Raw genomic sequence first — 14,975 nt, 5'->3', positions numbered from 1 at the left:
CGGAGTATACTCAAGGTACTTCCTAGTGAAAAAGAAGACAGGAGGATGGCGCCCCATCCTGGACCTGCGACGACTGAACAAGTACATCAAGGCACAGAAGTTCCGGATGGTCACCCTCCAGCACGTGCTGGGACAGCTGGAGGAGGGCGATTTCCTGTCGTCATTGGATTTGGAGGATGCGTACTTCCACATCCCCATTCTGAAAGGACACCGAAAGTTCCTCAGGTTCGTGGTACAAGAATGGCACTACCAGTTTAAGGCCCTCCCGTTCGGATTGAAGTCGGCACCCAGGGTGTTCACCAAGTGCCTCACACCGGTGGCGGCGCGGCTGCGCCTGCAGTGGATCCACGTCTACCCCTACCTGGACGACTGGCTCATCCGAGCAAGGACAAGGGAGCTCGCCGTGGATCACACAGCAAAGACCGTCCAGCTGCTCACGGACCTGGGATTCTCCATCAACTTTCCCAAATCCAACACAGTGGCACGTCTGGCCTCGCCGTCGGAGGAAAGGACGAAGGCCATCCTGGGCAAGGTGCAGCGTCTGCTGGCCACAGACGTGGCCAGGGTGAGGTCCATCAAGTCCCTCCTCGGGATGATGTCCTCCTGCGTATATCTTGTGCGCCTGTGCAGGCTTCGGATGCGCCCTCTGCAAGAGTTCCTCGACTCCCGCTGGATCCAAGTGACAGGCAGCTTCGAGGACAGGATCCCGCTCGACGAGACCTTCTGACGAGCGATCCGGTGGTGGGGCACCCGCGCTCATCTGACGGCGGACACAGACTTTCAGAACCCCATCCCACCAGGTAACGGTGATGACGGATGCCTCCCTGGAAGCGTGGGGAGCGCACACCGGAGAACTTCAAGAGAGAGGCCTTTGGCTCCCGGAGGAGAAGACACTCCACATCAACATCCTGGAGATCCGTGCAATGTTCTGGGCCCTCAGGTCCTTTCTCCCGTCCCTCAAGGGCAAGGTGGTGAGAATCTTCACCGACAACACCACCACGATGTTCTACATCCGGAAGCAGGGAGGAACCAGATCCCCAGCCCTCTCCAAGGAAGCGCAGGATCTGTGACATTGGGCCATCGCCCAAGGGATGTTTCTGGTGCCCTTTCATCTGGCAGGGATAAAGAACACCATCGCCGACTCACTCAGCAGGGAGCTGCGCTCGTGCCACGAGTGGAAACTAGGTCAGGATCAAGTGGATCGACTCTTCCGACGATGGGGAAAACCGCAGATCGACCTGTTCGCGACAGCGACTAACTCCAAGTGCCAGAGGTTCGCCAGCAGGTTTCCCCAGCCGAGGAGCATGGGCGATGTTTTCTCGTACCCCTGGGACGGCCTGTTCCTATACGCGTTCCCTCCGTTGCCGTTGCTGCTCCGACTCATCAAGCAGCTCAAGAGGTCCCGGTGCAGGATGATCCTAGTCACACCGGCGTGGCCGAGGCAGATCTGGTTCCCTGACCTTCAGGACTTGTCAGCGTCCCCACCAGTCAAGCTGCTGACGGATGCGGATCTTCTCTCCAGAAAAGGAGGCGCCATTCTTCATCACGACCCGGAGTCGCTGAACTTGCAGGCCTGGCTCCTTGCAGCACTAGAGTTTGGAGGGTACGATATCCCGGCTGACTGCAGAGAGGTCCTTGCAAAAGCCAGGGCGTCCTCAACTCTCATGTGCTACGGACATAAGTGGAAGAGGTTCTCTGTCTGGTGCCGTGCACAGAAGATTAACCCTCTACGGTTCACGGCCCCTCAAGTGCTGCCGTACCTACTGTCGCTGGCCAAGGCTGGACTGGCTAACGCCTCCATCAAGATACATCTGGCTGCGATCTCCCGATACACCAGAACCACAGGACGGGCGTCCTTGTGGTCCCATCGCCTGGTGAAGGAATTTATGAAGGGACTGTTCCGATCGTTCCCGCCGGTGAAGGCCCCTGCCCCGGCGTGGGAGCTCAACGTGGTGCTGACCAGGCTCATGGGGGCGCCTTTCGAGCCCCTGCATTCGGCACAGTTGAAGTTCCTGTGGAAGACTGCGTTTCTTGTGGCCATCACCTCCGCACGACGAGTGGGAGAGATCCAGGCCCTATCCTGCAAGCCTCCATACTTGACTTTTCACGACACGAGGGTGGTGCTGAGGACGCACCCCTCCTTTATGCCCAAGGTGCCGTCGGACTTCCACCTCAACGAGCCCTTGGTGTTACCTGTTTTCTTCCCGTCGCCTTCGTCGCCGGCCGAGAGGGCTTTGCACTCGCTGGATGTGGCTATAGCGCTGAAGTTCTACGTGGACCGCACAAAGTGTTTTCGGAAGACATCACAGCTATTTGTGAACTTTGGACCTGTGAACCAAGGGAAGGCTCTCTCGAAGGCTTCCATTTCCAGATGGCTCTCCGGTTGCATCATGCACTGTAATCGGTTGGCAAACCGGCCGTTGCCTGGCCGTCCGAGAGCCCATTCGACCAGAGCTATCGCTGCTACCACGGCGTTCTTGTCTGGTGTGCCCCTGCTGGACATCTGCAGGGCTGCTACGTGGAGGTCGACGCACACCTTCACGAGATTCTACTGCGTCAACGGGGATTCCAGGGAGGAGTCCAGGGTCGGCCAAGCAGTGCTGCGCAACCTGTTCGCCTAAGGTGAGCCTGGTGAGGAGGTAAGAATTGCTTAATGTTGAGTTGTTGATGTAATGCTTAATGTTGAGCCTTTGCCACCTCTCGTTGGTTGTGCATGTGGGTACTGCTATGTGTTCTTATATTCATGAGCATGTGAATCCATGCCAGACCCCATGCTGGAGAAGGAACAAGTTACTTACCTGTAACTGTTGTTCTCCAGCATGGGTCTGGCATGGATTCACATGCGAACCCTCCCTCCTACCCCTCTGCGGTTCTTCACTTGGTCATACTGCCACTTTTCGTGCTACCAAATCTGAGGATGGCTGCCAGAGGCGGGCCTTAGGGAGAGGGCAGTCATTGGCTGGGGGCAGTATGACCCAGAGACCAGTGATTGGTTACTACTGAGAAAGACAGATCATAAACGAAACTGATACTGATTTTTTCTTTACCGAGGATTCCCGGCCTGACGACGGGGAATATTCATGAGCCTGTGAATCCATGCCAGACCCATGCTGGAGAACAACAGTTACAGGTAAGTTGTTCCTTATACCAATAAGATTGCATTTGCACAGTTGATCAGTGTAAACAGCTTAAGTTCCTTTCTCATCCATCTGACAGTGCCAGAAAAGTCTGTAAAATACCATCCCAGCATACCTGAGGAAATTTCCTAGTGCTCAATGGAAACAAACATTTTGGAGGCTTCGATTACATCTTTACCCCACAATCGAATGATATTCCCAGGTCTAAACTAATTTGTCGATTTTTGCTCCTTATTGAGGAAGGTCAAGATCCTTTGTCATTTGATTTTAGAATGTACAGCCCTTAGGGATTCTCGTACAACTCCTTGGTCCTCTTTTAAAAGGTTACAGAACTTTATCCATTGAAGACGTCTGGGAGAAGACGTCTGGGAGAACATACTGGGAGATCATCCAAGGGCATGGGTGTTGGCAGCTTTACGTTTTATAACACTCATTTTCCCATAACTGGTGATTTTTCGGGTTAGTGATAAATATCAGGACATCCATGACCACTCCCATGCATAGAGTACATGCTATCTCTTGAAGGATGTTTCCTCACCCTTGAGGATGTCGTAATGGATTTTTGTGTATATTTTATATGATCTTTTAAACAGTGTGTGTCTGTTTTATTATTACTGTGTGCAGGGATTGTGTAATTCGATGTGTAATTTTATTTATATTGCCTGAATTTTTTTACAAAAAGGATTTTTTATTAAGAAGTTCATAATTGAACTAATGTACTTAAAATAAAAATGAGCATTACTGCTACTAGGAACAGTAGAGGGACAAGGAACAGTCAGATGGGAACGTGACTTTTCTGTGCTTTATCGCTTACCAGTTATCTCTGATACTTCTGTTTTTTAATGCTCCCAAACACGCTCATCCATGTTGTCTTTACTACAAAATGTATACACTGCTCTACATATTAAGTAAAAGGCTGCCTGTTTTCACATTCAGGGCTTGCCTCAGCTGCTTTGATTGAGGCATCTCACTATTTTGGTCCACATGTCTCTGTTGGAAGTAACTATGGCTCAGTTAAAGGCCCCGGTTCCGTAGTGAGGACAGGCCTTATTCGATGGTCTGTAACTGGACTGCCCGCCGGCAGTCTCCTTTAATTTGCTTAGCGTGATGTTGTGAATTGCTTCATCATGGAGTAACGTCACAAGGAATCCCACGTCGTCACCTAATGTAACAGCATAACATCCCTTCCCATCAAACTAGGTGCAGCGCACCTAACATCTCTGGTTAACACCCTAAGATGCACTATAATAAAATATTCACTTTTTCCTGCTCCTGTCATTTCTGTTCATACTTAAGTCATTGAATGGGTATGGTGTACTTCTGCCTGCTTTTCTTGGAAATCTCGGCTCTTGTGGCGAGTCCTGCCATCTGCCCACTCGACGGGGCTTCCTGTGCACCTCTGTCTGCTGTGGCAGGACAGTTTTATTTGCTGTTTCATCCATTTGACCGTCTTGCTCACCACTGGTCAACCCTCCTGCCTCTGCTTCGCTGTCAGCATCGCTCACTGTCCAACTTGGTTCAGGTGTGTTGGACATGCTTTCCACCATTAACGTCTCGAAAAAACAGCAATTTCTGGTCCTTGTCCGAACTCCTCTGGTCGCCATGATCATTGACACTTTTACCTCAGTCACTGTCCATTGCTGAGTCTCAAAAAGAAAACCTAGCTGGTTTGTGGGAGATCTCCTCTTCAACAATTATATATCCCTAAGTCACAACTCTGTTCACTTTGTGTATCGGCCTTTGCTCTCTTTAGTGTTATCCACTTCTTGTTTATGTGGTGTATATGCTGTTTATCTTTGCTAAGCACTTCTCTTGATGAATGACTGGGTATAGTATGCCTCCACTCACAGGCCTGTTCATTATTGCTTCTGCTGTAACATCCCCTGTTGATCAGTGTGTCATTGTCCTGTATTCCCATAGGAATTGAATAGTAGTCTTTCCATCCCCAGCTTCTGGCTTTGAGCAATGCAACTGGTTCTATATAAAGTCCTTATGAAGTGTCCTGCACCGCCGTTTGCCTGTGGCCATGCTGGGGGGATCCTCCTATGGGTTATCGGTCATCCCTCCAGAAACTGCTGAAATTCATGTCCTTCCTTCTGATTCTGTTGTGAACATCCGTGAAGACCTGCTATCCAACCTTGTCTCCAACATTCCCTCTGTCCTTATCCTACTTGATCTCTCTTCTGCTTTCGACACAGTGAACCATACCACCCTGCTCAACTGTCTCTGTGACAACCTGGGTATCACCGATCAGGCTCTGGCCTGGTTGACCTCTCTCCCCTCTGATTGACCTTCCCAGGTACAACTTGGGTCCTTCCTATCTTCCATCTCCCTTTCTACCTGTGCTGTTCCCCAGGGGTCTAACCTCTCACCCTGGCTTTTCAACCAATACCTGGCAACTCTCGCCTACAGCATTTCCATTTTCTGCTCAAATGTCCAGTGCTATGCCGATGACACCCAACTCATTTTCAGGCTTCCTTCTGCCACCTCCTCTCCTTCCCTCATCTCTGACTGCCTAATCGCCGTTCAAAATTGGTGTGCCGCCAATGATCTTTGTCTAAATGCCAACAAGACTGAGATCCTCCTCATTGGTACACCCTTACCACCCTTTCCCCTCACACTCTGCCCGGCCTCCCTTGGCCCCCCTCCTACCTTCACTTGCGAGGCTAAGATCCTCAGGGTCATCTTTGACTCTACACTCCTTCTCCTCACACATCTCTGACATCTCTAAAAAATCAAACTTCTTAATTCACCTCCTCAGAAGTACTCTGCCTTTCCTATCTTTCCCTCAGAAGCTTACTGTCTCCCAATCTCTGGTTCTCTCCAGATTGGACTACTGTAACAGCCTCTTTCTAAATCTACCTGCCTCCACTCTCCGCCCTTTACAACTAATCCAGAACAGGACTGTGGGGCTTGTCCTTGGCCTCCAGCCCTGGGATCGTATCTCTCCAGCTCTGAAATCCCTCCATTGGCTCCCTGTGGATGCAAGGATTACATTTAAAACCCACTACATTGTCCTGGGGCCTGGGTCCAAAATACCTTCAACTATCCCTCTGTAAATACCTCCCCTCTCGAGCCCTTCCCCCCTCTACTTCTAACTCCCTCAGGGTCAGTCGTTTTTCAAAGAAACGTGCTGGGGGTAGATCTCTGTCTTTGGCTGGTGCCTCCATTTGGAACAGCTTCCCTGCCACCTTGAAACTTGAGGAGAACCATCTCCGGTTGCGGAAGCACCTCAGGACCTTCCTCTTTGGCTCTGCCTTTTCCCCTCTTCTCCCCTGCTGATCTGTTTCTCTCTCTTGGCACTGTGCACCTGGCCACCCTCGGGCACTGTCTCCGGGCCACCACAAGTACTGGGTCCTGTATCTGTAACCATACAGTCCCCCATCCACTTGCTTTTCTGAACTTATTCAGATATACCCTATCTGACTAACCTAGCACTTGCCACTTGCTGGCTGAACTACCACTGTTTACCGTCTTTATCTATTTATTTATTTTACTTATTAATATTTATTCTGTTCCGCACTTTCCACTCCTCCACCCCCTTCCATGCACTTTCACCCTTTTCCCTTTCCCATGCACATGCGCGTTCTTAATGTCACTGGCCCTAATAAGATCGCTTTTTTTTTGTTCTCCCCTGTTCCCTTCCCTTTGCCTGGTCGCGCTCTGAAACACTTGTGTACGAGCGCGATAGAAGTAAAATATAATTTCATTTCAATATCATTTCCTTTCGTTTGAAAGGATGGACCATTGTCCATTTTGATTCTTTGCAATTATTGTGATCACAGCAGCTGCCGTTGGGAAAGAGTGTACATTTTACTGCCGGATATCTGCACCATTGGTCTAGTGCCACCAGGAAATGTCTGGCCATCTGAATGGCACACATGTCCATGCTGGTTCACTGTCATGCCATCAAACCCCTCTGAGCGAATGGGCGGCAGTCGAGTTTGTGCACTTGTGGCCTGACAGATCTATGTTACATTGTCGCCTGCTAAATAGCAATGTTGCGGATGGCTACCCGCTAAAGGTAGCTCCCCACCTGGTTGCTTTCAGCTATTCCCCTTTCTACTTGCCATTTTGTTGGATGAGCCCATCCCAAACCCCTGTTCCGGCTGCAGGCCCCCTGCTCTGTCATGATTCCCTTTAACCGTGTCCCCCTCCCACCCTCTCGCCCTACTTACTTGTCTACCCTCTCGCAGCGACAACATCCAGGGAGCAGTACAACACTCTTTAGTGCTTTGACCCACATACAACACGCTTTTTGCATGTTACACTTCTCCCTGATGGCTTCCAAACTGCAACAGCCCTAACACTAGACACACTGTCCTGCAATCTTCTCAACCTTGGCCTCCAGGTCCAGGAACTATACTTCCTTAGCAAGCCGTGCCTTCATTTTTGTGACCCCTTGATGCCCTCAATGTGCCAAGTCAATAAACGTGTCTATTAGTTTCAACCTCATTAAAAAATTCTGGTGTCCCTCAACAGCAAGCTTTTCATGGATACCATGAGCTGGGCCCTTATTGTCCACAAACCTTTGTAAGATCACCCTGCCTGCAGCTGCATGATGCTCCTGCAGCTTTAGTTATTCCTTCCACTGCCCCAGCTGGACCACACTCATAATCAGACGAATGGATTCATCTTCCTTACATCATGATATCGTTGCTGATGTTCAATTCTAAGGGAAGGTGTACCAACACACCCCAAATGGTGTCAGCGGATAATACACCAAAGCAGAGTCTTTTGTACCTAAAGAATCCACTGTATGTTAAATAAAATGCGGTAATCTGTTGCTGGTCATGTAGTAACAGTAGCTGATGATACCCAGTGCTTAAATCTAATTTGGAGAACCGAGATCTAATTTAGATATCTTGTGATGTTATGTTATGTTATGTTACTTGGCATTTATATAGCGCTTTAAATATCATTGGTATGACCTGAAAGTGCTGGTAGGTTGAGCGCCCTCAGGAACCGTAGTTCAGATCAGTAGCGAGAGATAGTGTCGTATGGTGCGCGGGTGCACCGGAAATGTGTGCAGCTGGTGTAGTTGTTGGATGGTAGCTGCTTCCTAGCGATAAGTGTGGTGCTAAAGATATCGGTTGGATGTGTGCAGTCTGGTGGGTGGACACCCAGGTTGGGTTCTGGCTGCGTTAGGCCGGAGGAATGCCTGTGTGAGCAGCTAGGCCGGAATGTGCTCAGCGAGCTGCGTTTTATTAGAGAGCGGGGAAATCCAGATAGATCTGTGTAGAATCATTCTAATATATATCCTCTTTGATCACAACTCTGGTTACATTTTCTGTGACAGATGCCTTTTTATATATTGTATTATCCTTATCTGCCATCTCTGAATGAAACCAGTTGCAGGAAAAACAATATGAAGATGGTGTTGATGCGTGGTCCATGTCCTTCGAGTCAAGATCATAAGGAGTCATTTGTAATGGTTTTATTGTTTAAAGTGCGGACTGAGCTTGAGAGCAGTGGAACACTACACAGGACATGGGTAGCCAACCTTTGGGCTGACGTAGCACAGTACTGTGTTATGGCCTGTGCTTCAGTCTGACCGTTCATCAGGATTAGTCCGTGGTCACTTATGGTTGAAAAAGTCAAGTTATGAGAGTTCCGGATATGCTCATGGTCAATCTCCACCTTTGCAACTTTTAATAAGTATAAGATGCCAATTTGGGACCAACCCACTACATAGCAGGAGTGCAGAGTGTGTGTAACTAAAATAGATATGAAGATCTGGGGTTATTGTTACAGGCAAGTAGTGTTTCCTTACCAGTTTACACATAAGTAACTTTGCCTGTTATTGCAGTCTCTCTCACAGAATTATCTGTGTGCAATGGCTCATGTTATTTGAATCTTTTTCTCTTTTAGCTATATCTCCTCTCACTGTGGACCCCAAAACTGCCCATCCAAAGCTGATCGTTTCCGAAGACTGCACCAGTGTGATGTACACTGCCAACAAACAACAGGTCCCTGACAGCCCTAGAAGATTCGACACCTACCTGGGGACCCTGGCTTCGCAGGGCTTCACCACCGGCCGGCATTACTGGGAGGTGGACGTGACTGGGAAGCCGGACTGGGATGTGGGCCTTGCAGCGGCATCAGCCAAGAAGAAGGGGAAGGTGACGGCTGCAGTGCAGAACGGCTACTGGGCCATCTGGCTGAGGAACGGGGTGCAGCTCACTGCACAGGACTCTTCTCCAAAAATGTTGCTGGGTCCAAGGGTGCCCCAGAGGCTAGGGATGTTCCTGGACTATTGTAAAGGGCAGATGTCATTTTATGATGCTAAGGACATGTCACACATTTACACCTTCATTAGCCGCTTCACTGAAAAGGTGTATCCCTTCTTCTGCACATGCTCCAGTGCCTACGGAGATCACAAGCCTGTCACATACTTTCACCCTAACTACTAGTATGTACAACTATCACGCAGTGTAAGATTTAGAAAAAAGCCTGACTTTTGTTTCGTATCTCTTGATACTGTTTTAATAGCAAACGCTTGTGCGGGTCATCTTTGAGGATCCTTCAGCAGGACTATATATTCAATACAGAGCCAACCCGCACTATACTTGTCATCTATTGTTGAAAGACCAAGAACCAATAGCCAGTGACCACCAAATGCTAAACAAGCATTACAGAATGTGACTCTATTTAAAGAATCCGATTCAGCACATGGGCAATGTCCTGCAGACAACATCGCCTTGATAAAGACCCTGTGTCGAAACACGTGTTGGCTGTTTGATAAAGAGGACTAGGACCACAATAAATCCAAACAATGGGATATATCAGCTATGGACAAGAAATGTGTATACTGTCTACTTGTTAATTTAAGGGCGAGCGCGAGTAACAAGTATAATTGGTTAGATTGTATGAGGGTAAGGGTAGGACCTTACTATACTAGCGATGCAGCAAGCCAAATTACAAGCAGCAACGACCAGAGCACACTGAAAGGCCGTCATACCCATCCCAGTTACATGCTATGGCAAACTGTGGTTCTTCTTGGGACCGCGTAACTTTACTGTAGAGATGCTACGGCACTACATTATTTTGCGGCACCTGAAAAAAAAGGTGGAGTCCTTCATGTAATGGGGGCAAGACTGGCAAGTGGAGTAAAGGGGAGGAGCGGCAAAAACATAGTCACGGAATTATGATTTGCGAAATAGTGACCCCAATCCGTTCTTCTCACAAGCACAGCAATTTGTCACCATACTATTGTTACTGGATGAGACCACTTGGCTAAATGCAAGGAAGACTTGGGTCAAAGTACAGGTGGTTAAACATGCATAGACAAAGACACTTTAACATGGTTTATGTTTTCTTTTTGATGTATAGATACAAAGTAAGGCATGATTAAATGCAGAACTGTTGACAATACATCATTTAAAAACAAAACACTAAGCACTGAATCCACACTTGATTCTTACTTGGGGATCCAAGCATGTTGCCCATCGGCATGCTTTGGCATTGTCACCCGTAAACAGTCAGGGACTTTGTATAGTCAAAGTTTTAACTGCAATGTGGGTCTTGCTTCCAGTCTTCCATTATGATTTTATTTCGGGAAGGGGTTTTTCCTTTACTTTCCAATCCATTTCCTAATCTCATTAATTTGTAGTATCGTTAACGTTGATACGTAATTAATGGTGACATTCTGGTTTGTCAGAATAATGTTGACTCCAGTTAAGAGACGAAGCCAGCAATTTGTTTCCATCTTTCTTTCAATGGCGTGCATTTAATTAGCCTGAAAAAATAGTCTACATTGGCTTTACCACATCACTTGCATCATCTGTGTCCTCTATGTACATATAAGGAGTGTAAAAGTAAGGTGTACAAGCAAGGAGTAAGACAGCTGTTTACTCCTTGGTTTGACACTCCAGCTGATTTTGTATGCACTTGTAGCAGGGGCACAAAACAGATTTAGCATTTCTGCTGTGAATTCCTCCTCTTTCAAATGCCTTTTGGTTCTCTGCCTGCATGGCATGTTCACACAGGTGTAAAATAAATGGAATCCACCTGCATTTAAAAGCAGACAGATTCCATAGAAATCCATTGTAAATGTGAAATAATTGAATGTCTGCGGCTCATGTGGGTAGAAACAGGTTCCTTTATTCCGGTCTTAGTCACACAGGTTACAGGTAAAGGGGAAGGAGAAGACCCACCGGTCCCCACCACCTAGGTAGCTCTTCTAACTGTAACTCCTGGAACCTCTTGGCGGGATACTTCCATACTATGCATGCATTCCAGCACTCACTCTGACATCACAACTACAGGCTCGCCAACACAGAGGGAAGGGAATACAAAGCACTACACACCTCCCTTTCTTCCACAACAAAAACATACAGAAGCATAAGATACAGGGATGCGAGCAGGATACCACACACCTCCCTATCAACCAAACACAGACCCACGAGTAATCATACCAAAGTCGAAGAGAGATAGAGAACAAAAGCGCAGCACACACTGCTATCTGGAAAGAGGTGAGGGACAGATAGAACTAAAAGATCAAACGTCTCAACCGGATACAGAGTACAAGGACAACATAGTCAGTTGACCCACACAGACTCACGGACCAGGTGAGGAAGCACCCACTATCAAGACCAACTCTCTCATACAGGAGGACACACAACATAAAACACCACTCTCTTTCAACATGCACACAACCTGATGAGACAAAATGGAAGTCAAGCTAAGTAGATACGCCATATCACAGCAGCATACACCTTATAAATGTGTGTATGCACTCAATCATGCTATTTTCAAACACCTTTCACTTATAACATTAAGTGTAGGGTACCAACATCGCAGCAGCATAACCCATATCGATTTCTTTTTAAATGTGACCTGTGTCACTATTACTCATCTTTCAAACATTATCACTGTGACTTAAATGGTAACCTCTGTTGCTGCAGTGACCTGTTGATCTTAGTAACCATTGTTTGCAAAGCTTTTCCCATGAGAACAACTTTTGTCACTTTAACATACATATAGATCAGTTCAAGGAGTAAGGACATCCTTAAACCTTCTCCTTCTATCACTATAAAAAAAACAAGCTCTTAGTACAAATCAGCTGATTTATATAGCCTTCATAGATTTTAAACAGGCTTTCAACTCAGTGCCCTGCAAATTATTGTGGCTGAAGTTATTTCAAGCAGGCTGCGATGTTGGTACCCTACACTTAATGTTATAAGTGAAAGGTGTTTGAAAATGTCATGATTCAGTGCATACACACATTTATAAGGTGTATGCTGCTGTGATATGACGTTAAGGAATGCATTTTCTGCTTCAATTCTTCTTTATAAGGCCCAACGAAATGTGCACTTTGGTTTCTTCGCAGGCTGCCCACTTTACATTTTAAATTTAATTTATCAATTTTACTCAGATACGTCTGTCAAAGTGAAACTCTCAGGGATGGCCTCTTATCATCAGCAATTCTAACTACCTCTGGTCTTAAACAAGAATGTATTTTATCCTCTATTCTTTTTAACTTTTATATTAATGATATTAACCTTGTTTTAAACCAGACACAGTCTTTTCCGCCAAAGATTGCTAATGAGCAAGTATCCTGGCTTTTATTTGCGGATGATTTGGTTTTAATAGATCAAACATCAGTGGGTCTCCAAAGAAAACTAACTGCCTTGGGTCACAATGCACTTGAGAAAGGATTAACAATCGACACACAAAAATCCAACATCGCAGCAGCATAACCCATATCGATTTCTTTTTAAATGTGACCTGTGTCACTATTACTCATCTTAAATCACAACTTTTCATACTCAATTTACAATCGTAAACCAATATAAATACTTGGGGTCGAATATAAACAACAGCATCACAGACCTGCCTTATAAAGAAGAATTGAAGCAGAAAATGCATTCCTTAACGTCTCAAGCAAGACTGATTCAAAAGAAGTACGGAAGGTTTTCACACACACCCGTAATTACCTTTTATAAGCAGAAAGTAGTGCCAATAATCATTTACGGAGCCCAGTGTAAACTACCGGGTAAACCACCCTAATTGGGAATATATTGAAGGTTTATACTGGCAAAAAATCAGTCCCAAAAAGCTTACCAATAGCAATATTGCGCTTTGAGCTCGGTCTAGTCTCCCTGGGCGCCTTTGTGGCATGGCAAGGGCTATACTTACATAGGAAATGTATGGAGAAAGCTATCAAAACAAAGAATCTATTAACTCTATTATCAAAGACCCTTAATGAAAAGATCTCAAGCCCTCCATGCGATTGGAAAATATACTGTGAACAACTCCTAAGAGAAGCTAACATCTCTCCCCGGACCTTGATTGAGAACCCAAATAAAGCCAAGAATAAACTATGGGCATAAGACTGGTGCGTAACTTGGAACACGTGTGCCACTTACTTCACTTTTTGAGCTGGACAGTTTGTTGCAAAATCTTTACATACAATACCTCCGTATTTAGCTACATTTCCTGACAAAAGATATGCTGCAGTTGTACTAAGATTACGTTTGAATGTATGGCCAACTAAAGTTCAGTCGGTCGAACGCTTCAAAACTTCAATGATGGATGCTGCCGCTTTTGTAAAGATAAAGACCAGCCTGAAACAATAAAACATTTGATTGTTTCCTGCTCATCCCTGGCACGACATATTAAAAAAACATTTTAAAGTACTTCAGTCAATATAGGATTTTATGTCAAGAAGTTTTATGGTTAAAGAGTTTTAATGCTGAATCAGTTTTGTTAAATATTGCAATAGTCAAATTCTTACTTGGTCTGGACATTCATGTTGATGCATTTTTAAACATTTATTTATAATGTAAATTTTGTGATGAATTTTATCTCAATTCTGTATAATGATCTTGCTCTTCCTTTTTTTTTATCTCTGGTTTTGTATGATGTAATACACTGGTTGACCTAACTTGTTATTATGACCCTTTTTTCATTCTTTTTATTTTTGTTAATGGCAGCTAATGTTTGTCATGTGATTTTAAATCTTGTGTAATGTAAACATGTATTCAATACTAGTAGTAATTTGCAACTAAACAAATAAACAATAAAAAAAAGCGTTTGTCACTTTAACATACATATAAATCAGTTATTCTTGTTGTATCATATATTTCAACCTCTTAACGAGTGACCCGCTGATCTTTGTCACCACTGTATGCGGTAGTGGTGATAAGGCACTAACTTCCAAGAGATACATTTGATACACCAAAGGCTTCTAACAATTTAACCCAACTGGCGAAAAGATCAATTTTCCGCATTTGCACACCGCACTTAACATCTCATTAGAAGACAATAGATGTATTGCCCAAAGACCAACTCATCACATTAGCATCAATACCCTAAAACATCTTACGCTATTTCTTATATCCACGATGTGTTCTACGCGCACATTCTTATGAACTTGAATGAACATTTCTCCTCCACTGCAGTGTGTAAAATATTACATGCGTAATAGGAACCATGTTTTTAAATTACATTCAGAATGTGTTCATGGAACCCATAACATTTTACCATCCTTGTCCACTCTTGGAGCATTTGAACATCACATTCACCATAAATTAAATTCCAAAACATAATTTTTAAAATGTATGCTACTGACCTACATCATCCACTGCACGCATAGTCATTTCACACACTCTTATTATATCACAACAACTCACCTAGACAACGCAGCAATTATGTACTTATGTAGTTATAACCACATCATTTAAACCTCAAACCCCTCTTTTACAGTTCCACTGATGCTGGAACGCGGTGCAACAATGTCAAGCTGCATGCGGCAGTAACAATGTGCAACCTTAAATCACAAGGGATTATGCAGTAGTGAAATGCAGTTGTGATAACTTATTTGTCAGTCAATCA

The 14,975-nt window shown here is 45.5% G+C and overlaps 1 protein-coding gene across 1 annotated transcript in view; it reads left to right on the top strand.

Annotated features, from left to right (window-relative positions):
- The window catches only part of LOC138580933 (zinc-binding protein A33-like), a 203,847-nt gene extending 189,661 nt beyond the window's left edge, over positions 1-14,186 (top strand). Inside the window, exon 6 of the mRNA XM_069651865.1 lies at positions 9,009-14,186. Within this exon, the coding sequence (XP_069507966.1) occupies positions 9,009-9,550 (542 nt within the window). The 3' untranslated portion in view covers positions 9,551-14,186. The remainder of the gene's footprint in view (positions 1-9,008) is intronic.
- The last annotated feature ends 789 nt before the right edge of the window (positions 14,187-14,975 follow it).

Source organism: Ambystoma mexicanum, chromosome 3p (genome assembly GCF_040938575.1).
Source record: "Ambystoma mexicanum isolate Mex_15411 chromosome 3p, UKY_AmexF1_1, whole genome shotgun sequence".
NCBI lineage: Eukaryota > Metazoa > Chordata > Amphibia > Caudata > Ambystomatidae > Ambystoma > Ambystoma mexicanum.
The sequence above is the reverse complement of the archived record's forward strand: the minus strand, read 5'-3'. Positions and strand labels throughout refer to the sequence as shown.